The 23,251-nt window shown below is 49.7% G+C and overlaps 1 protein-coding gene across 2 annotated transcripts in view; it reads right to left on the minus strand.

Moving 5' to 3' along the window:
* Positions 1-1,108: 1,108 nt before the first annotated feature.
* The window catches only part of kmo (kynurenine 3-monooxygenase), a 135,873-nt gene continuing 113,730 nt past the window's right edge, over positions 1,109-23,251 (minus strand). For both annotated transcript variants that reach the window (XM_072511510.1, XM_072511500.1), the window contains exons 13-15: positions 12,788-12,889; positions 12,206-12,265; positions 1,109-2,967 (exon numbers count right to left, since the gene is read on the minus strand). In XM_072511510.1, coding sequence (XP_072367611.1) covers positions 2,842-2,967; positions 12,206-12,265; positions 12,788-12,889 — 288 coding nt within the window. In that variant the 3' untranslated portion in view covers positions 1,109-2,841. The remainder of the gene's footprint in view (positions 2,968-12,205; positions 12,266-12,787; positions 12,890-23,251) is intronic.

Here is a 23,251-nt window from a genome sequence, read left to right on the forward strand (position 1 = left end):
GGGGTCTGCTGGGGGGCTTGTGAACAGGGGTCTCTCTTCTGCGGGTGTCTGGGGTGGGGGTCCTTTAATTAGGGTGTCTCTTGGGGGAGAGGTCTCTTTAATTAAGGGGTCTCTTTGATTAGTGGTGGAGGTGGTCGGGTCACCCCGAAGATCCTGGGGGGGACAGGGGCGGATGAATTGTGCTGGGGGGGGGGTCTGAATTGCACTGGGGGGAGGGGGGGGGGGGGAGAAAGAAGACCACTTTCGACCTCGCTATCCGGCAACCCACTCGATATGGCGGCCCGGTAGGGGGCTCGCAATCTTCGCCATCGCTTCCTGATTTGTGTTAATAGAATGTGCGCAAATCAGGTGCAATTCAGCTCCGGTGAGAGAACATTGGGCGTGATTCTCCGTAGCCCAACACCGAAATCGGGATTGGCAATAGGGCAGAGAATGACTTACAATGCTTGATTCGGGGCAGGCGCCAGATTGACGCCGGTTGGCGATGCTCCACCCCCTCCAAATCAGCATTATCGGGCCATGTGCAGATGCAAGGCTGTTGGCGTGTCATCAGCCGGCCCACCCGCAATGCTCCACTCCCAATGGGCCAAGGTCCCAACGGTTGAGAATCTGGCGTGCTGGCTGGGACAGTGTCCAGCGGCGCCACACTCGTCTAGGATCCGTGCTACTGGCCGGGTGTCTGCTGCTGGGGGGGGGGGGGGGGGGGGGGGGGGGGGGAGTGGTGGGGGGTCGGGGTGGGCGGGTTAAGGTTCCAGCATGGCTGGCGCATGTTTTCCGGCGCAGCTCGTCAGCCCTGCGCATGCGCGGCCCAGGACCCGGCAATTCTGCGGCTGTTTTCCGCACGATGCGGAGGTGTTCCACGCGGCACCGATTCTAGCCCTTCACCGGTACCAGAATCGGTGAGGGGTTCGTGCCGATTTTTCCGTCATGAATCACCCGTGGATTCTCCTTTGGCGCCGGCACTTAGCCTCAGGAACGGATGATTCCGCCCAATGTCTTTGTAGAAGCCAGCTATTTTCTAACACGCCTGATCGGTAAAAGATAGCTATTTAGCATAAAGCCCCTAGTGTATTAAATACCCATTTTAAAACTCACTCATAACCTCAGGTCATTTCAAAACACATTCAGCATAATTCATTTCAAAACATAGCTTCAATAGAACACAGAAACAGCATAATTAATTCTAGATTAAAACAGCATTCTTCTTCAGCTAACAAATACATTTGCAAAATAATATGACACTAAGCAGTCCAAAGGACAGGGCAGCTCCATGACAACAGCATAGCAACGGTACAGTAACCTAAAGGAACCATTGTCCTAACAGTCAAGTCAGCAAGAATCCAGTTCAAGCCGCTTGCGATAACAGCACCAAATCGCATTCCATAACATATATAAGAATTAATTTATGAAACATTTCAAGTTAATGTTGCACATTAAAGACAGACAGCTAACCGTCAAATCAAACTCATTTGATTCTAACCCAAACCAATTAGGATTACATAGGGGTGTCGATAGATGGCTAAAGACTGATATGATTTAGTATAAACATGATAGATCATACGGCCATTTTCCATTCATGAATCATCTATACTTTGATCTAACTTACTTGCTGTCTCTCTATCTTTCATACTTTCACTTTCCAACTCTAACTCTCGAAGCAAATGCAAGCTGTTTTGCCTTAAGCAAGAAAATCATTTCTGTATTATTTGAAAGTTATATTGTCTACAAATTGCTTCTCTTTGAGTCCTTTTGCTAGCTGGGCTTATTAGAGAATAAGATTTAAGTGATTCTCAATTGTAATCAACTAGAGTCAATAAAACGATTCTTATTTGCACCCGAGAAGTGTCAACTCAAATTTCTATTGAGTTTTAGTGTTCGCAAGTGCCACTAGATCTGCATGGTAGATCTCCACAGTCTTCCAAATGGAGAATCCTGCCCACATCAAGATTCCCCATTCTGCCTGTCGAGCCTGCTAATAGAGGTAAATTCATCTGAGACCAGTACAATCAGTTACGATTTGGTGGTTGAAACTTTGTCAATGACCCACTTCACTAGAAAATGTTGACATTATTTGACATCATTTGCAATCAATTGTGCTCAAACTCGATCATTTTTACAATTTTTTGAAAGCATTTGCACTCAAAAGCAATCATTTAGCTATATTTTAATTTTGAAAGTAGCGAAACTGACATCATTGTCACCAACTGCCCCAAACAGTGCTCAAACATACTTTTCTTCATAACCTATAACTAGTCCAACACAACCCTGTCCCACCCCGATTGTAGCATTTTACTTACCCCATCTCTCCCCTCTCTTCGCCCCAACATTTCCACCTTCTCTTCATCCCCTCACTCGCCCCCCCCCCCCCCCCCCCCACTCCCGAATCACCTTCACAACCCATCTTCCCACCCCTCACCGAGAGCAGAGGTTGCAGGATCGGCCAGAGCAGAAAGGGATGGTGAGGCCTGATCTGCTGTAGTTTTTCCAGCTGGCATAGAAGTAAATATTCAGGTTTGGGGGAAGAGGGAGTTCAGAGAGTTGGCAGAGGAGGATGGAGGGAATATTCAGGGGTGGGTGGGGGGTGGTAGGGGGCAGCACTGAAATACGGCGATGGGACTGGAGGCCTGGGGTTCGGCGATGGAGGCCGAGGCCCAGACAGAGTCATCAGAGACCCATGGTGGTGTAATATTCAAAATAGGCAGTGATAAATGTCAATGGTTTGTCCATTAAAAGTATTTTGTATTTTGAAAACTAAGACTACAATATCTTAATTAGCAAAATATGGGATTTCCATTTCTTCTGAAAATGCAAGGATTTTGTTTTCCATTTGACTGCTTCGAGTTACATCAAGCTAAAGTTCCAATTCTGCAGCTGCATGGTGAGGTCCTTGGGAAAATGCTTGAAAAAGAAGGCAGCTCCTGTGATTGTTGCTGACATTCCCACAACAAAAAGCAAAGTATTGATTATCTGCAAGGAAAAGGGAGTCACTTTGTTAGTTGCATATTTATACAATAGGGCACAATTCTGACAGGTGTCACATTTTCAGAAGGACCTGATGATAATAGTTAGCACAGATCAAATATTGCGAGTGCAATGCCTGCAGTCGCCATCAATTGAATTTAGTACAACGAAAAAGGCAACAAGCCTCCCCCCACCCCCCATTTCCCCCTCCCAAACCAAAGAATCCTGCTTCAGGTACCATGAGGTAGGGTTCAAGTCTGGAGTGTTAAAAGTAAGTCTTTATTAATAACTCATAACTATGCACATATTTACAGGAAAAGGTGCAGGGCTGGAGCTGACTATTCTAGGTCTTAACCCAACTGTGTCCATCTTCAGACTGAGTCTGCGCCATGTACCTTCCTGCGTCACTGTGTGGGCTGTACTACCACATTTATCCCACATGAACACTTTTTTTGTTCCGAACTCTTCGATAATAATCATAATTTTTTTTAAAAACTCATTTTATTCAAACTTGTATCAAAGTAGGTTACAGCAAATAAACACCTCGGGAAACATTCTTCCCAACAATCAACTATACAGTTTGTACAGATTTTTCTCCTTTTTCATCCACCCCTCCCATCACCCCCACCCCTCTGCGATGAGCAGCTCCTCAAACACGGTCACAAACCTCCCCCACCTTTTCTCAAACTCCCCTGCTGAGCCCCTTAACTCATACTTTATCTTCTCTAACCGCAGGAAGTCATACAGGTCACCCAACCAGGCTGCTACCCCCGGTGGCGATGCCGACCGCCACTCCAGCAAAATTCATCACCGTGCAATCAGAGAGGAGAAGGTCAAGACATTGGCCTTCCTCCTCTCCATGAGCTCCGGCTTCTCTGAAACCCCAAATATCGCCACCATAGGGTCTGGGTCCACTCCCTCCTCCACTATCCTGGCTAGGACCGTGAACACTCCCGCCCAGAATCTTCCCAATTTTTCTTAACCCCAAAACATGTGCGCATGATTCGCTGGCACCCACCCACACCTCTCACACTCATATGCTACCCCCTGAAAGAACCCACTCATTCTCGCCCGAGTCATATGCACCCTGTGCACCCCCTTAAACTGTATCAGGCTCATCCTTGCACAAGAGGAAGTCCCGTTTACCCTTCGTAGTGCCGCACTCCATACTCCCCAATTGATCTCCATTCCTAACTCCGCTTCCCTTTTTCTTCTTGGTTTTCACCACCCGCTCGCCTCCCTGCTCCCCCAGCCACTTATATATATCCCAATTCTTCCCTCCCCTTCCACATCCGGAAGCAGCAGTCGCTCCAGCAGGGTGCATCCCGGCAATCTAGGGAACCCCTTCCAGATCTTTCGTGCAAAGTCTCTAACCTGTAGATACCTGAACTCACTACCCCTCGGCAGCTCTACCCTCTCCCTTAGCTTCTCCAGACTGGCAAACCCTTCCTCCAAATACAAATCCCTCACCTTGACCAGCCCCACTTCCCTCCACCTCCTGTGTACACTATCCACCCCCCCCCGGCTCAAACCCATGATTCTCGCACAGCGGCGTTAGCACCGTCATCCCTTCCACTCTAAAATGCCTCCTCAGCTGATTCCATATCTTCACTGTGGACTGCACCACTGGGCTCCCTGAATACCTACTCTGAACCATTGGCTATGCTCACCATAGCCTTCAAACTAGACCCCTTACAAGATTCCTCCTCCATCCTAACCCACTCTACCCCTTCTCCTTCCCACCACACTGCACCTTGTCCACATTCGCCGCCCAATAATAATGAAGCAAGTTTGGCAACGCCAAACCCCCCCTGCTGCCTCTGCCTCTGTAGCAGGGTCCTCTCAATCCTTGGCACCTTCCCCGCCCCTACAAAGTCAGAGATGATTGTGTCCACTTTCCGAAAAAAGGCCTTTGGTATAAAGATCGGGAGAGCCTGAAAGATAAACAAGAACCTCGGCAGAATATTAATTTTCACCACTTGGACCCTCCCCGCCAACGTTAAGTGCAGTACATTGTATCCCACCTCTTAAGATCCTTCCTGGCCTCCTCCACCAACTTTGTTAAGTTCCACTTATGGAGCCCCGTCCATTCCCTCGCTACCTGAATCCCCAAGTACCTAAACCTATCCCTCGCTACCGTAAATGGCATCCCCCCCCCCTAAATTAGCCCGCTATGCCAGCTCATTCACCGGGAATACCTCGCTTTTCCCCACATTCAGCTTGTATCCCAAGAACCCTCCAAGCCTCCCCAACAGGCCCATAATCCTTCCCGTACTCCAACGGATCCGAAACATACTGCAAGAGGTCATCGGCATAAAGTGACACCCAATGCTCCCTCTGTCCCCTCATTATCCCCTGCCACTCTGCCGACCCCCTGAGAGCCATCGCCAATGGCTCTATGGCCAGCGCAAACAGCAGCAGCGGGCACCCCTGCCTCGTACCCCTGTGTAAGTCAAAGCTTTGTGAGCTCATATCATTCGTCCTCGCCCTCGCTCTTGGCGCCACATACAGCAACCGCACCCATGCCACAAATCTCAGCCCAAACCCAAAACTTCGAACAAGTACCGCCAATCCACCCAATCAAATGCTTTCTCCGCGTCCATGGACACCACCACCTCTGGTACCAGAGCTCTCGACGGATTCATCACCACATTCAACAGCCGTCTTATATTACTCGCGAGCTGCCTGCCCTTCACGAAACCTGTTTGATCTTCTGCAACCACCCCCGGGACACAATCCTCCACCTTCCCCGCCAACAACTTAGCCAATACTTTCACATCCGTGTTCAATGGTGATATGTGTCTATACGACCCACATTCCACTGGATCCTTCCCTTTTTTGGGGATTAGTGCAATTACTGCCTGCTTCATCGTCTCCGGCAACTCCCCCTTCTCCAGTGCTTCATTAAACGCCCCCAACAGATGTGGTGCCAGGTCCGCCGCAAATTCCTTATAAAATTCTGCCGGGTACCCATCCAGTCCAGGGGCCTTCCCCGACTTCATACCCCTGATACTATCCAGCACCTCCCTCAGCCCCAGGGGCTCCTCCAACGCCTGCCTATTTGCTTCCTCCACCTGGGGAAATTCCAGCTCGTCCAGAAACCACCCCACGTCCCCCTTCTCTCCTCCTGGGTCTGCCTCATAAAGTCCCTGGTAATACTCTCTAAATGCCTCATTAATCTTCCCTGGCTATGACACAACATCCCCAGCCCCAGTCCGGATCTTCCCTATTTCCCTGGACGCAGCCTGCCTCCGCAGCTGGTGCACCAGCATGCGGCTCACCTTCTCCCCATACTCTTATTGCACCCCTCTTGCCCTACGCAGTTTCCCTACCGCCCTCCCCATTGTCAGCCTGTCAAATTGCCCCTGCAACTTTTTCCTCCTCGCCAATCCCTCCACGGTGGGCACCCTCGAATATTCCCTGTCCACCTCCACTATCTCGCTCACTAGACGGTCATGTTCCGCCCTCCTTTCCTTATTCACACGAACCGTAAATGAGATCATTTCTCCCCAGACCACTGCCTTCAGTGCTTCCAAAAAAATGCCTGCCGACACCTCCCCATTCTGATTGAACTCCACATAATCGCCAACCGCACCTCATCACAAAAACCTCCATCCGCCAACAACCCTGAGTCAAACCTCCACCCCAGCCTCTGCTCTCGTCCCGTACTGAACCGAATATCCAGCCAGTGGGGTGCATGGTCCGAGATAACTATCCCCGCATACTCTGCCCCCTCCACCCCAACCAAAATCTCGCGACTCACTACAAAGTAATCAATCCTCGAATACACCTTATAGACATGTGAAAAGAAGGAATACTCCCTTCCCCCTGGGTTCTGAAAGCACCATGGATCCATCATACCCATCTTCTCCATAAACCCCCCCCCCCCCCCCCAGCTCCCTTGCCTTTCGTACCCTATCCATCGACCTGGGGCTCGATCTATCCACCCTCGGCTCCAGGACACAGTTAAAATCTCCTCCCATGATCAACTGGAACGTGGCCAAATACGGGATTGCTGACAGCAACCCCCTCATAAAACCTACATCATCCCAATTTGGGATCATAATCTTTTTTAGTGACACAAGTAGGCTTACACTAACACTGCCGTGAAGTTACTGTGAAAATCCCCTGGTCGCCACATTCCGGCACCTGTTCTGGGTACACTGAGGGAGAGTTCAGAATGTCCAATTCACCTGACAAGCACGTCTTTCAGGACCTGTGGGAGAAAACCGGAACACCCAGAGGAAACCCACGCAGGCACAGGGAGAACATGCAAACTTCATACAGACAGTGACCCAAGCCGGGAATCAAACCCAGCTCCCTGGTGCTGTGAAGCAGCAGTGCTAACCACTGTGCTACCGTGCTGCCCAATATACCTCTATACTATATTATAAACTACACCTCTCCCAAGTCTTTACCCTATTGGTATAGAGTTACTTTAGTTTACATCCAAATCTTGCATTGTTATAATTCTTGTGCATTAACCTGATGGTTACAACCTTAATGCTATTCATAAAAATACACTATTATGGTATTAACATTAACAAAATTCTCACTAACCCATCACACCCCTGCAAGTCCTTGAAGGTAGAGGATCACGTGGTGCGTAGGCCTTATGATAACCCTTCCACATCTCGTTCGCTGTTCTGTCAGAAGAGCGGCATGCCGTCTTGTTGGCTTGGAGGCCAGACTAGTGTTTGGGTACGGTTTCATCGTTTCTTCCATCGATTGAGTTTAAACCATGCCTGATTGGTCTGCCAGGTTTGGCAGCGAATTGACGTTGCTTTTGACCATTTCTTCGCAGGGTGGACGAAAATGGTGTCCGTCTACTTGGCGGCGTTTTTCTTCTTCTTCTTTCTTTTCCATTTGGGCCTTCAGAAAGTTCGCTGAGGCTAAAGAAGATTGAATAGCATGCTCACCTCCAATTTGTATCGTTCATGTTGTGCCGGTTCCAGCTTCCCATATGGTTTTCTCATGCTGGCTGGACGTTGCTGTATATTCACAGCGATTGGTTGGTCGGTCTTCCGACTATCCTGTCATCATAATTGGAGGTAGGTGTTCCTCAGACTGTTAATGCATCTCTGGTACCAATTCCACAGGAGGTGCAATGGTAATCTAGTGTGTGGTACGTTGGTCTTATCATTGAGGATTTTCCAGGACCTGGAATTAAGATGACTAACCTGCTCCACACAATAATGAAAAAGACCACAGGTGAAATCAAGAGTCTGAGTACTCTTTAGCGTTGCAGGACTCAGGACTGTGTTGTTCTGGCTGGCTAATGGCTGTGGTAGTTTTGACATCGCTCGCTGGCTAGATAAGACTAAGGGCTACTCGGGCAACTCTGCTCAAAAGGGAAAAGACTGATTGCGGATGACATACATCAGCTCAAAGATTTGTTTGGCAGCATACCTCAATGGTTCAAGGACCATGCCAAGGAGCGAAAGTCGGACTCCACTTGCTCCATACAGTGGACGGTCTATCGTCTGAATCCAATGACCTTGGAGCCAGGGTTCCTCATCTGTCGGGGCTGGCGCTGAAATCTAATTTACATTTAGTTGGATGAACATTTACCAAGAAATCAGCATTCCAAAACAAAGAAACACATTCTCTGATATTCGCCAAGAAGAATGGCCATGCATCTTCTGGATCTTCGGTCTCGACCTTGGGGACTACCTTTGGGAGGTCAGTGCGGTGCTGAGATTTTGATTTGCGCAGTCTGGTGCAGTGGAAGCATCGGGCTGTATTTGCAGAACATTGATCTTTCCTGTGAGGGAGCTTCGTACTGCAGCACTGGCAAGATCACTCTGCTGGGAGGTTCAGAGATTCCTTCTCCTGACTTGGTTGGTCCCTGCATTTTTGTGTCCTGATGTGTTGAAAGGAGGGTTGGTTTCAACCCCAGGAAGCGTTCTCTCCGATTAGGATGGTCCTGTGTTGTTCACATAGCTCACAGGCTAGTTAGCTGGATAGGCTGGTTGAGGGCAAGATCATCCCTTGTTTGGAGGAAGTCAGGGAGTGAATTGTCTGCAAAACCCACCACGATTCTGTCTCCAATGAGCTCCGATTTTAAATCACCACATTCCTATCCTTCTGCCAGCCTGTAGGGATAGTGAATTAAAGAATTGGAGGTGGCCCAGGGAGCTGGACTCTTATTCAATTTAACTCTCTCCTGTATTTTACAAGGTGAAATGGACATGGAAAGATTTCAAAACACATCAACTTTGGCAGCTGACTCATCAATGGCTTGTCGTGCAATGGTGGTGTCTGCTATTGGCCCAATTGAGTAAAGAAGTGTACTAACTTGTTCTGCCTCTGATCTTTTTTTATTGAGACCTGCAGCAACTTAAATCTCAACATCTGTCCAGTTGTGTGACTGGTCTGGGCCATGGTGAATCCCAGTGGAGCTGCAAGTGAAGAATTGCAAGGTATTATTGAAGATTTCAAGCAGCTATTGGATAGGTACATGGATTACGGTAAAATGATATAGTGTAGATTTATTTGTTCTTAAGGGCAGCACGGTAGCATTGTGGATAGCACAATTGCTTCACAGCTCCAGGGTCCCAGGTTCGATTACGGCTTGGGTCACTGTGCGGAGTCTGCACGTCCTTCCTGTGTCTGCGTGGGTTTCCTCCGGGTGCTCCGGTTTCCTCCCACAGTCCAAAGATGTGCAGGTTAGGTGGATTGGCTGTGCTAAAATTGCCATTAGTGTCCAAAATTGCTCTTATTGTTGGGTGGGGTTACTGGGTTATGGGGATAGGGTGGAGGTGTGGGCGGGGATAGGGTGGAGGTGTGGGCGGGGATAGGGTGGAGGTGTGGGCGGGGATAGGGTGGAGGTGTGGGCGGGGATAGGGTGGAGGTGTGGGCGGGGATAGGGTGGAGGTGTGGGCTTGGGTAGGGTGCTCTTTCCAAGAGCCAGTGTAGACTCGATGGGCCGAATGGCCTCCTGCACTGCAAATTCTATGAAAAAAAAAAAAAAATAGGCCATTGGGCCCTCAAGCCTGCATGATAAGATCATGGCTGATATGTGTTTCAAGTTCTACGTCCCCATATAACCCCTGATAGCATACGATAGCAGCAAAGAGAAGAATATGCCAAAGAGTGCCAGAGCACAACCATGTTTAGCCCCACTGTGAATCTCAAAGGGATCCAATGTTACCCCATTATAGCTGACCTTACCCATCATGTTGTCCTGGGAAGAGATCACAGTGAGTAGCTTCAGCGGGAAGCCAATTTTCTCCAGCAGCTTAAATAGACTGTCTCTGTTCACATGGTCAAATTCCTCGGTGAGATTGATGAAGGCAATGTATAGTGGTCTCCCTTGTTCACAGCGTTTTTCTTTTGCATCTGTTGTTCTGAGACGATCATGATCATATCAATTGTAGATCTTATAGTTTTGAAATCGCACTGGGATTCTGGGTACGTGCGTTCAGCCAGGATCTGCAGTCTGACAAGGAGAACACAGGGAAAGGTTTTTTGCACAATGCTCAGCCGGCAGAATGCCTCACTAGTTGTTGCAATTTCCATGATCACCATTGTTCTTGTACAGAGCCACAATCTTTGCTTTATGCACATCCTCGGACACTAGCCCTGTTGACCATATTCTTGCTGAGTATATCTCAAGGTCGTGTTCTACCCATCTCTCCAATTGGTGACCTTTACTGCCTTTGTTTGCATTGGAGTCAATTTCTTTGCTGATTGCTCATTCTGGTGCTCATTGGATCCTTTCATGCATTCCACCAGCATCCCCGTGCTGAAGGACGTTTGGTAAAGTTGTAACCATTTGGAGCACAGCCTAGCAGTCTGTTGGACTTGGAGCGGCTTTTGGTGCCCGCAGAGTCTTCTTATTTGGCTCTCCCTTGTAATTAATGAGAGTGGACCTCTTGGCTTCAGTGACAGGTTCCATCACGTGTAGCCTCCAACCAATCCGCATGTTTCTGCTCTTGCTTCCCATATTATGACATTTCCAGATTGTAGATGGTGCCTCGAAATATGTTCCACATCTCTTCTGAACTCTGTTGGCTTTTATCAATCTGTTGAAGCTGCTGTTAATATGAGGATGGCATTTCTGCTTTGTCTGAAAAAACTTCAAACATTGCATTCTAACCTTGGTGCACAATAGGAATGATCTGTATCACAATCAGTGTTGAGGTTAGTTGCGTGTATTGAGAATGCACGTCCAGCGGTGATCAAGTGCAGATAGTACCAATGCCCTGATCTTGGGTGTCTCCTGGGAACCTTATGACATTTTTGGTTGTAAAAGATGATGTTAATTACACAAAGCTCATGGTAGCAGCAAAGCACAAATAGCCTCAGTCTTTTTAAATTTATCTTTCCCAGGCTACGAGGGCTGATGCAGAAGCGACATGCCTCATGGTCCATGCTTACTCTTTCCAGACAATTGCAAAATTAATAAATCGCTTCCTTGGTAAGATCTCACCTTTTTAAACATGGCTTCCAAGTGGGGTCAAGCTAATTCAGTCACCTGTGATACACATTGCCTAGATATCCATTCGGAGAGCTGGTGCAGATATAACCTCCTGTAACACTGTTTTAGCTCAGTTTAGTTCAGTGGGCTAGACAGCTGGTTTGTGATGTAGAACAAGGCCGGCCAGCATCGGGGGTTCAATTCCCGTACCAGCTTACCCAAACAGGCGCCGGAATGTGGCGACTAGGGGCTTTTTCACAGTAACTTCATACTTGTGACAATAGAAGATTATTATTAACATCTGTGATATGGGTGCTGGTGATCCTCCTCACTGGCATATAGACTAGCCTTGCCTGCTCCTCTCTCCTCTTCTATCATCACCACCACATACACCAATGAGACTTGCTAATATAAATGGGTGGAATCAAACAGACAAGTACGCTTCTCTGTTCTGTATTGAATCTCCAGGGTTTTTCTCCACAGACTTGATCTAACTTTTATGGTATGTGTCAATGTGGGTAATTTAAGGCAATGTGGGCTGGGAAGAAAGTTTGAGCAAATTTGCTCCTTGCCCGTCAGTTGGAGCGTAATCTGTTACGGAACCAAGAAGCATGCACTGACACACTAAACCGATTCAATTTCCTGAAAGGATATTCTTGAAAGTGACCAACAATGAGCTATGGAAATAAAATGGCTGTACACCAATGTCAACATGCATTTGATACAACGCAGAATAATTTAATCTCTGAATGGAATCGCTGCTTACTCTGTAAACGGAGGAGCGAAATAATAAATATTAGGGCTTCAAAAAGTATACAATACCATTCTTTGCTGTTTTGACCGCTTTATCACTTCATGGTAACGTATTCTGGTAAAAGCCACCTAAAATAAAATAAATGTAATGGAGAGGATTAAACCTTGAAAGCTGTTTGCCCAATTCACCATAATCTACATCTTTTATTACACTTTGTGTGTTTTTATATACTACGGAGTGTAATATGTGTTACTCAAACCTTGGTTACTGATGAGGTCTTCTGAATCTCGATGAAGAAGACTCAAACTCGTCCAGTAGTAACAAAAGGTTTATTGAGTAACTATAACAATAATTGCGTGAGTTCTTTACTTTATCATGGATACTAGTGATAAGGTTAACACGATCTAACTACAGTAACTATGCTTGATTACATAACCATCTGAGCTAATCTGATCCTCCTGTCCTGGTCACAGTACATCCAAAAGAGAGAGAGAGCCAATGTGGTTGCTTTTATACCCCTGTTGGTCCGGCCCTCTAGTGATCATCTGGTGCTAGTCATTACACATTAACCCCTTATGTACATGCACATACAGAGATCACTACAGGGTTATAGCAAGTATTCAGAGTTTGAGGATTGAAGCATCTCTTACCATGGTGTACATGGGCACAACAGTCCTTGGCAGACAGAAATGGAGGATATTATCCACATATTTGCGAAAAACAAACCACTTTGTGTTCACATGCTGACGCATCTGTAAAGATACAGAAATTAATACCGTTGAAATTATTTTGCGAACTTTGTGATCAAAAATTGCAACAAATTGCTAAATGTTGATCAGTATTATAAAGTATAATATGAGTATAAAAATCAATTAATGTTTACATGGATACCAGGCTTGGAGGCTTCTGCTGAGACTTAATTTGATTTTGCTGGAAGCAGTGCAAATTAATCTCCAAATAAACCAGTTTGAGACAGCTGGCGCCAGACAACCTATACAGACTTAAGTGTATCGAAAAGAATAAGCTTTGAACCAAAATTCAGTACATAATATTGGATTATATGGATTTCCATTGGGTGTCTTTGTAGTTGTGTTGCAAATTAATTGGACTTTTTCAATTGACTTGCATAGAACAGTAAGAAATACATTCAAAATAATGTAACACATCTTTGTCAACATCCATGGGCTACTCATAGACTATCTCGGTCACCATCAGTGCAGTGAATATGGGAAACAAACATGCAACAACTGGAAAAAAACTCTCATCATAGAAATAGTTATAGCACAGGTGGAGGCCATTCAGCCCGTTGTCACCATGCTAGTCTCCACAAGAGCAACTCACCCGGTCCTACTCTCCCGCCATCTCCGTGTCGCCCTCCCACTTATTTTGCATTCCGTTATTGTCCAATCATTTTTTGAATCTGTCTCCACCAGTCAAGCATTGCTTTTCAACTCCTAACCACTCACGTGTAAGAAGGCATTTCCTCTGTTAATGTTATATCCATTATTAAGTTATTTAAAAATATCTGGGGTATGTATTTGTTTAAGAATAGAACTGAATAATGTAGGGATAGATTGAGATGATTAAATATAATAATTATTGTCACAAGTAGGCTTACATTAACACTGCAATGAAGTTACTGTGAAAAGCCCCTAGTCGCCACACTCGGCGCCTGTTCGGGTACATAGAGGGAGAATTCAGAATGTCCAAATTACCAACAACACGTCTTTCGGGACTTGTGGGAGGAAACCGCAGCACCCAGAGGAGATCCATGCAGATACTGGGAGAACGTGCAGACATTGACCCAAGCCGGGAATCAAACCTGGGACCCTGGTGCTGTGAAGCAACAGTGCTAATCGAATATCAGCAAACCTCAAAGATCGCCAGGTATAAACTGGATGGTAGTGACCCAAAAATGTCAACAGGTCACTTGGCTCACCCACTTATTTTCAACATTCACCCTGTCTCCGCTGACAGGCAGTGGCTGAAGTATGTACCATCTGAAAGATGCACAACAGTAACTCACCAAGACTTCTTTAATAGCACTACCCAAACACATGAACTCTACCACCTAGAAGGAAATGGCAGCTGGCACCTAGGAACACTACCACTTGCAGGTTCTCCACCCAAGACGCAAACAATCCTGACGTGGAAGTATTTTGTCATTCCTTAAAACCTGCTGCCTAGCAGCCCTGTGGGAATAAGGTCAATTAAGGATGGGCAATAAACGCTGCATTGTCAACAACAGCCACAAACCATGAACATCCAAGTTACATTGGTACTCTGACTCTTGCCATTTTGGCTCAGGTCCTGAGTTTAGTGGCCAATGCTACTGTCCATTTCAGGAAGCAGACCCACTGCAGTATCTGGCATCCTGACTACAATTCTGATGTACAAATGGGTGCAGTCTTTGCAGTACATGATCCACCCTTTAGCACCAGGCATTAGTTATGCCTGAATACCAGAGTGTCACTCCGAAAATGGCCCAGAAAATTTTAAAGGATCACTTTTCACAAGGTCAGACGGGCAGCAGTGCCACTGGGTCAACAGAATGGCTCTGATGCGCTGTAAACCTATGATCACCCTCTGCCCCTACTGGCTCGGACTATTGACTGGTTTGGCCTGGGAGCTAGCTGATTCCTATTTTCCCATAACCTGTGGGCTACATTAGTGTCCAATTGGTGCTCTCGCTGGCCATAAATGAAACCTAGGCCTCCAAGCAGAATCAACAGATGGGCAGTACTCTGTGCCGTGTCTGCCTCCTGCTAAATTCATCCCGTTATGTAGTAGATGTCTCTGGGCCTCTATTCATGATTTTTGTGGCAGTGCATTGATGGCAAAATTTGAGATTAAACTGTGTTCTTGCATTTTTTAAAATAAAATGCCTATGGGAAGTGGTTATTAACCTAGAGTCCATGGAGACTTCCGCTGGCGGCTATGAAGGAGTAAGCTGCACATTTGGTGGCTCCCGCTCAGGTCGGACTTTTGGACCTTTTCCCCCCGATATTTTACCGGACTTGATTTGAAAAATTGATGACAGAGGCAATTGTGGACTGATTTTCCCACATCGGTGCATGGAGAGGAGGACTAGAAGTGCTCGCAAAGGCAGAAACAGAAGGACTTAGAAGGATTGGGCTGAAGCTGCACCGGGAGGAAGCATGGCGGACCTCTGGCTTGTCGACCAAGCAGTCAACGGAACAGTTGATGCAAGTTATTCAGGAAGGCTTCGCCAAGCAGAAGCAGGACTGCTTGAACCCGATTAAAGAGGCAATTTTGCGGCTGGAACTTAGATTGGATGCCCAACATTGGGCGATCCAGAAAGTAGAGAAGGCGCTGGCTGACCAGGAGGAACATCAAACAGCGGTGGAGTAGGAGGTGGGAATGCTAAGAGACCAGCAGAAAAGGCTCCTGGAGAAGGTGGAGGACCGAGAGAACAGGTTCTGCCGGCAGAGCTTGAGGATCGTTGGGCACCCGGAGGGATCCGAAGGAGCGGTTGCTGTGACATATATAGCGGCCATGTTCAAGAAGCTGCTGGGGGATGGGGCATTCCCCCGACCCTTGGAGGTGGACAGGGCTCACAGAGCACTTGCGAGGAAGCTGCAAATGAGAGCCCCCCCCCCCCCCCCGCCGAGGGCAATGGTGGTGAGATTCCACAGATATCTGGATAAGGAGCGCATTTTACTGTGGGCCAAGCAGACACTGAGCTGCAAATGGGACAACAGTATCCTGCGGATCTATCAAAACCTGAGTGCGGAGGTGGCCAGGAAAATAACTGGGTTTAACCAGATCAGGTCAACCCTCTTCAAGAAAAAGGTGAAGTTTGGGCTGTTGTACCCGGCCCGCCTCTGGGTCACATACGAGGAACAACATTTCTATTTTGAGTCGCCTGAGCAAGCGCTGGACTTTGCGAAAAGGAAAGGACTGATGTTGGACTGAGAACTTTGAATTTTGCTGTCGCGTTTATGTTTTTATTTAAAATTTTTTTATTGTTTCTTGCTTTTCGGACGTTATTGTTAATGACTGCTGTATGAATCTGTGGCCAGCTGCAGAGCTGAGTGAGGTAAAGTTTGCATTTGCACTGTTGGTGGATGGAGGTGTGTTTTATCAGATGCAGGATCTTTTGCTTGATTTTTTGTTTGTTTGAGTTCAACTTGGGTTTTTTTGTATCTTTGTCAAACAATTGTGTTGGGATTGTTTTTCATTTAAATATGTATGTATGAGTGGGGGGGTGGGGAACAATAGGTGGGAGATTGTCTGGTGCCAGGGGCGAGGGCCACCAAGCCAGCTGGGCGGGCTAGCTTAAGGAAGCATAGTGGGGGGTGAACAGATGCTAGGCTTATCAAAGGGGTTGATTGATTTTGTGCTGTTGCTAGGGAGGGGGGGGGGGATAAATGTTCTGCTGACGAGGGAGGGATTTTTGCTGAGGGACAGAGAGAAGGTCGGGGGCTGCCTGGGGACGGGACGGTGAAGGCGTGGGGTGCGGGCTGGCGACTGGCCCAAGAGAGGGGATGGCCGATCAGCGAAGGGGGAGGGGGCGATGAGCCCCCCCACACTAGACTGATCACCCGGAATGTAAGAGAGCTCAATGGGCCGGTCAAGAGGGCATGCGTGTTCGCGCACTTGAGAGGACTGAAGGCGGACGTGGTAATGCTGCAGGAGACGCACCTTAAAGTAGCTGACCATATTAGGTTAAGGAAAGGTTGGGTCGGACAGGTTTTTCCACTCGGGACTGGACTCAAAGAACAGAGGAGTCGTGATCCTGATCAACAAGCGAGTGGTGTTTGAGGCAGGAAGAATAGTTTCAGATGGGGGAGACCGGTACATTATGGTCAGTGGGAAATTGGAGGGGATGCAGGTGGTACTAGTAAATGTATACGCACCAAACTGGGATGATGTGGAGTTTATAAAGAGAATGCTGGGGAAGATACCGGACCTGGATTCACAAGCTGGTCATGGGAGGGGACTTCAATACAGTTATTGACCCTGGTTTAGACCGGTCAAGCTGAAAAATGGGCAGTGTGTCAGCAATGGCTAAGAAGCTAAAAGGGGTGACTTCCGGTTGCGGCTATGCGGAGCTAAGCCGCACGAATCGGCAGCTCCCGTGAAGACGGACTTTCGGGCTCGATAGAAGAGCCCCAATGGGATTTTTTACACAGCCAACCCATGGGGAAGAGAGGAGAGAGGTCCCCCACTAACCTGTATGGACCGGACCCGCAGCGAAACGGACAAAAAAACGCCACTGGAGCAGCGGGAGAAGAAGGGTAAAATAAACAAAATGGCGGCGGCCGGGGACAAAGAAGAGATGCAAGAATTCATTAAGCGCTGCTTCGAGGAACTGCGCAAGGAGATGGTGCCGCCGATGCTGGCATTAATTGAAGGACTTGGGACGACCCAGAAAGCCCACGAGGTGAAGATCCAGGAGATCCAGGACAAAGTGAGTGAGAATGAGGACGAGCTCTTGGGCCTGGTGGTGAGAGTGGAGTGGCACGAGGCGCTACACAAGAAGTGGGCGGGAAGACCCGAAGACCTGGAGAACCGGTCGAGGAGAAACAATTTGAGGATCCTGGGTCTCCCAGAAGGAGTGGAGGGGGCCGACACCGCGGCATATGCGGGCACGATGATCAGGGCGCTGATTAGCGCGGAGACCCCCCGGGGTTGCTGGAGCTGGAAGGGGCGCACCGGGTGCTGGCGAGGAAGCCCAAAGCAAATGAGCCGCCAAGGGCGATGGTGGTGAAATTTCAACGGTTCACAGATAGAGAGAGGATCCTGAAATGGGCCAAGAAGGAGCGGAGCAGCAAGTGGGACAATGCAGAGATTAGAATATACCCGGACTGGAGCACGTAGGTCGCTAAGCGGAGAGCGGGTTTCAACCGGGCCAAAGCGGTGCTGCATCGGAAAGGAGTGAAGTTTGGAATGTTGCAGCCAGCGCGACTGTGGGTCACATATAACGGTCAAAACCACTACTTCAAAACGCCCGAAGAGGCATGGACCTTTATATTAACTGAAAAGTTGGACTCTAATTGAGGGTTTGTGAGGGTGGGGGGTATTTGAGGGTTGAAGTATGATGGCGGTTGTATATAGGGGGGTAAGCACGCGCAGGGAATGTTATATGGGCTGGGGACAAGAGACAAGGCCGCAACAGAAGCTGCGTCGGGGGGCGGGGCAGGCTCTGGAAAGCGCGGGGTTTTTCTCCCGCGTGCGGGAAGAAAGGTGGGAGGGGGAGCGTAGGAACATCTATTGATGGGGAGATTCCCACACGGAGGGGGTCAAAGGGATGGCGGGGGAAGCTGGGGGGCAGCAGGCGGCAGCTGACTTACGGGAGTGATATGGGGGGAGCAAAAAAGCTGGACAGGGATCTAGCGGGGGGGGCGGGGGGGGGGGAGAAACAGGGTTGCTGCCGCACTGGCCGAAAGGGAATGGGACATAGGTGGCCGGGACGGAGGTGAGGGAGACGCGGACACGGGACTGGCCCAGAAAAGGAGATGGCTAGTCGGCGGGGGGGGGGGGGAGAAAGAGGAAAGAGAGAGAGAGAGAGCCCCTCCAATCCGGCTGATAACGTGGAACGTGAGGGGCCTGAACGGACCGGTGAAGAGGGCTTGAGTGTTCGCGCATTTGAAGGGACTGAAGGCAGACGTGGCTATGCTCCAAGAGACACACCTGAAGGTAGCGGACCAGGTTAGGTTAAGAAGGGGATGGGTAGGACAGGTATTTCACTCTGGACTGGACGCGAAAAACAGAGGGGTGGCAATTCTGGTGGGAAAACATGTGTCATTTGAGGCCAAGAGTATCGTAGCGGACAATGGAGGGAGATACATGATGGTGAGTGGTAGGTTGCAAGGGACGTGGGTGATGTTGCTAAATGTATACGCCCCGAACTGGAATGATGCTGGATTTATGAAGCGCATGTTGGGGCGCATCCCGGACCTGGAGGTAGGAGGACTGATAATGGGAGGGGACTTCAACACAGTGCTGGACCCAGCACTAGACTGCTCCAGATCAAGGACGCGAAAGAGGCCGGCGGCGGCCAGGGTGCTCGGGGTTTATGGACCAGATGGGGGGAGTGAACCCATGGAGGTTCGCAAGACCGCAGGCCAGGGAATTTTCTTTCTTCTCCCACGTGCACAAGGCATACCCCCGGATAGACGACTTTGTGCTGGGCAGGGCGCTCATCCCGAGGGTGGAGGGGACAGAGTATTCGGCCATAGCCGTTTCGGACATGCCCCGCACTGGGTGGAAGTGGGGCTGGGAGAGGAGAGGGACCAACACCCGCTGTGGCGGTTGGATGTGGGACTGTTGGCAGATGAGGTGGTGTGTGGTAAGGTAAGGGGGTGTATTGAAAGGTACTTGGAGGCCAACGACAACGGGGAGGTGTGAGTGGGGGTGGTATGGGAGGCGGTGATCAGGGGAGAGCTAATCTCCATCAGGGCTCATAGGGAGAAGACAGAGGCTATGGAAAGGGAGAGGTTAGTGGGGGAGATTTTGCAAGTGGTCAGGAGATACGCAGAGGCCCCGGAGGAAAGATTACTTGGGGAAAGGCGACGGCCCCAGGCAGAGTTTGACCTGTTTACCACGGGGAAGGCGGAGGCACAGTGGAGGAAGGCGCAGGGGGCGACCTACGAGTACGGGGAAAAGGCCAGTCGGATGCTAGCACACCAGCTCCGAGAGAGGGAAATAGGGGAGTCAAAGATGGTGGGGGAGCTATGGTCCAGAGTGCAACGGAAATAAATAAGGTATTTAAGGCCTTCTACGAAGAGCTGTACAGATCCCAGCCGCCAGGGGGAGAAGAGGGGATGGGAAGATTCCTGGACCAACTGCGGTTCCCAAGGGTGGAGGACCAAGAGGTGGCTGGTTTGGGGGCTCCAATCGGGTTGGAGGAGCTGAGTAAGGGTTTGGGGAGCATGCAGGCGGGGAAGGCCCCGGGGCCGGACGGGTTCCCGGTGGAGTTCTATAGAAAGTATGCGGACCTGTTGGACCCGTTACTAGTGAGGACCTTTAATGAGGCCCCCGACAATGTCGGAGGCGACAATTTCCCTGATCCTGAAGCGAGACAAGGACCCACTGCAATGTGGATCATACAGGCCGATTTCGCTCCTAAATGTGGACGCTAAGCTATTGGCAAAAGTGCTGGCCACGAGGATTGAGGACTGTGTCCCGGGGGTGATACATGAGGACCAGACGGGATTTGTAAAGGGCAGGCAATTAAATACGAATGTGCGGCGGCTCTTAAACGTGATAATGATGCCATCGGAGGAGGGAGAGGCGGAGATAGTGGCAGCCATGGACGCGGAAAAGGCCTTTGACCGAATTGAGTGGGAGTACCTCTGGGCGGTGTTGTGTTGGTTTGGGTTCGGGGGAGGGTTTGTTAGCTGAGTTAAGCTCCTTTACAGCGCCCCGGTGGCGAGTGTGGTGACGAACCGGCGGAGGTCGGAGTACTTTCGGCTGTACCGAGGAACGAGGCAGGGGTGCCCTTTGTACCCCCTGTTGTTTGCATTGGCGATCGAACCCTTGGCCATATCATTGAGGGAGTCTAATAAATGGAGGGGGGTGGTCCGCGGGGGGGGGGGGGGGAAGAGCATCGGGTGTCGCTATACGCGAACGACCTGCTGCTGTACGTGGCGGACCCAATGGAGGGGATGGTGGAGGTCATGCAGACTTTGAGGGAGTTTGGGGAGTTCTCGGACTATAAGCTCAATGTAGGGAAGAGCGAGCTTTTTGTACTACAGGCAGGGGACCAAGCAAGAGGGATAGGGGACCTACCGCTGAGGAGGGCGGAGGGGAGTTTTCGGTATCTAGGGATCCAGATAGCCAGGAGCTGGGGGGCCCTACACAAACTGAATCTGACGAGGTTGGTGGACCAAATGGAGGTGGACTTCAAAAGATGGGACATGTTGCCGCTCTCGTTGGCGGGTAGAGTGCAGTCGGTAAAAATGGTGGTCCTTCCGAGGTTTTTGTTTGTGTTCCAGTGCCTCCCCATTGTGATCACCAAAGGCTTTTTCAAGAGAGTAGGTAGGAGTATTATGGGGTTTGTGTGGGAGAACAAAACCCCGAGGGTAAGGAGAGGGTACTTGGAGCGCAGTAGGGACCGAGGAGGGCTGGCGCTGCCAAACCTAGGGAGCTACTACTGGGCAGCAAACGTGGCGATGATCCGTAAGTGGGTTATGGAGGGGGAGGAGGCGGAATGGAAGAGGATGGAGATGGCGTCCTGCAAAGGAACGAGCTTGGGGGCGCTGGTGACGGCGCCGTTGCCGCTCTCGCCATCAAAGTACACCACGAGCCCGGTGGTGGCGGAAACGTTAAGGATCTGGGGCCAGTGGAGACAGCACAGGGGTGCAGTGGGAGCCTCGGTGTGGTCCCCGATCAGGGGTAACCACCGGTTTGTCCCGGGGAAGATGGACGGGGGCTCCAGGGCTGGCACCGGGCGGGGATTAGAAGAATGGGGGACCTGTTCGACGGGACATTTGCGAGCCTAGGGGCACTGGAGGAGAAGTTTGGCTACCCCCGTGAAATGCATTCAGATATATGCAGGGTGAGGGCTTTTGTGAGGCGACAGGTCAGGGAATTCCCGCTGCTCCCGACACAGGAAATTCAAGATAGGGTGATCTCGGGTGTATGGGTCGGGGAGGGCAAGGTTTCGGCAATACACCAAGAGATGAAAGAAGAGGGGGAAGCCCGAGCAGAAGAGTTGAAGGGTAAATGGGAGGAGGAGTTGGGGGAGGAGATCGAGGAAGGTCTGTGGGCTGATGCCCTGGGTAGAGTCAATTCCTCCTCCTCATGTGCCAGGCTCAGCCTGATACAATTTAAGGTGGTGCACAGAGCGCACTTGACGGGGGCGAGGTTGAGTAGGTTCTTTGGGGTAGAGGACAGATGTGGAAGGTGTTCAGCGAGTCCGGCGAACCATGTCCATATGTTTTGGTCATGCCCGGCACTGGAGGGGTTCTGGAGAAAAGTGGCGGGAGCAATATCTCAGGTGGTGAAAGTCCGGGTCAAGCCAAGCTGGGGACTAGCAATATTTGGAGTAGTGGATGAGCCGGGAGTGCAGGAGGCGAAAGAGGCCGGCATTCTGGCCTTTGCGTCCCTAGTAGCCCGGCGAAGGATCTTGCTAATGTGGAAGGAGGCGAAGCCCCCTAGCGTGGAGGCCTGGACAAACGATATGGCTGGGTTCATAAAGTTGGAAAGGATTAAGATTGCCTTGAGGGGGCCTGCGCAGGGGTTCTACAGGCGGTGGCAACCGTTCCTAGACTACCTCATGGAGCGTTAGAGGAAGGTCGGGTCAGCAGCAGCAACCCTGGGGGGGGGGGGGGGAGGGGAGGGGGGAACGAGAGATTGTTTGAGGGGACGGACGAGCGGGGGATAACATGGAGGGTGGGGGAAACTGGCACGCACAAAGAGAGCCAGTGTATAAAGCTCTGTAAATATATCTTCTTACCATCTTGCTCAGGATTTTGCGTTACTTTGTTACGGGGGGAGGGGGAGGGGGGTTATTGTTTGTAAGGGGAAAAAATTGTTTTGTTAAAAAACTTTAATAAATATATATATATTTTTTTAAAGGAGCTAAAAGGGTTCATGGAGCAGATCGGGGGGGTGGATCCATGGAGATTTGGGCAGCCAAGAGTAAAGGAGTTCTGCTTCTACTCAGACATGCATAAAGTGTACTCCCGGATTGATTTCTTTATTCTGAGCAGGGCTCTACTAACGGGGGTGGTGGACACTGGGTACTCGGCGATTACAATCTCAGACCATGCCCCGCACTGGGTTGACCTACAGGTTAGTAAAAACAGTAATCAGCGCCCGCACTGGAGGTTGGACGTGGGGCTTTTAGCAGATGAGGAGGTGTGCGGGCGGTTGAGGAAATGTATTCAGAACTACCTGGAGGTCAATGACACGGGGGAAATTTCGGCAGCGGTGGTCTGAGAGGCATTGAAGGCGGTGGTTAGAGGGGAGCTGATCTCGATACGGGCCCACAGGGAGAAGGTAGACAGGACAGAGACAGACCGACTGGTAAAGGAGATACTACAGGTCAACAGGAAGTATGCGGAGACCCCAGAGGCAGGGCTTCTGAGGGAATGGCAGAGGCTACAGGTGGAGTTCGGCTTGTTAACTACAGGGAGGGCGGT

Source organism: Scyliorhinus torazame, chromosome 1 (genome assembly GCF_047496885.1).
Source record: "Scyliorhinus torazame isolate Kashiwa2021f chromosome 1, sScyTor2.1, whole genome shotgun sequence".
NCBI classification, from domain to species: domain Eukaryota; kingdom Metazoa; phylum Chordata; class Chondrichthyes; order Carcharhiniformes; family Scyliorhinidae; genus Scyliorhinus; species Scyliorhinus torazame.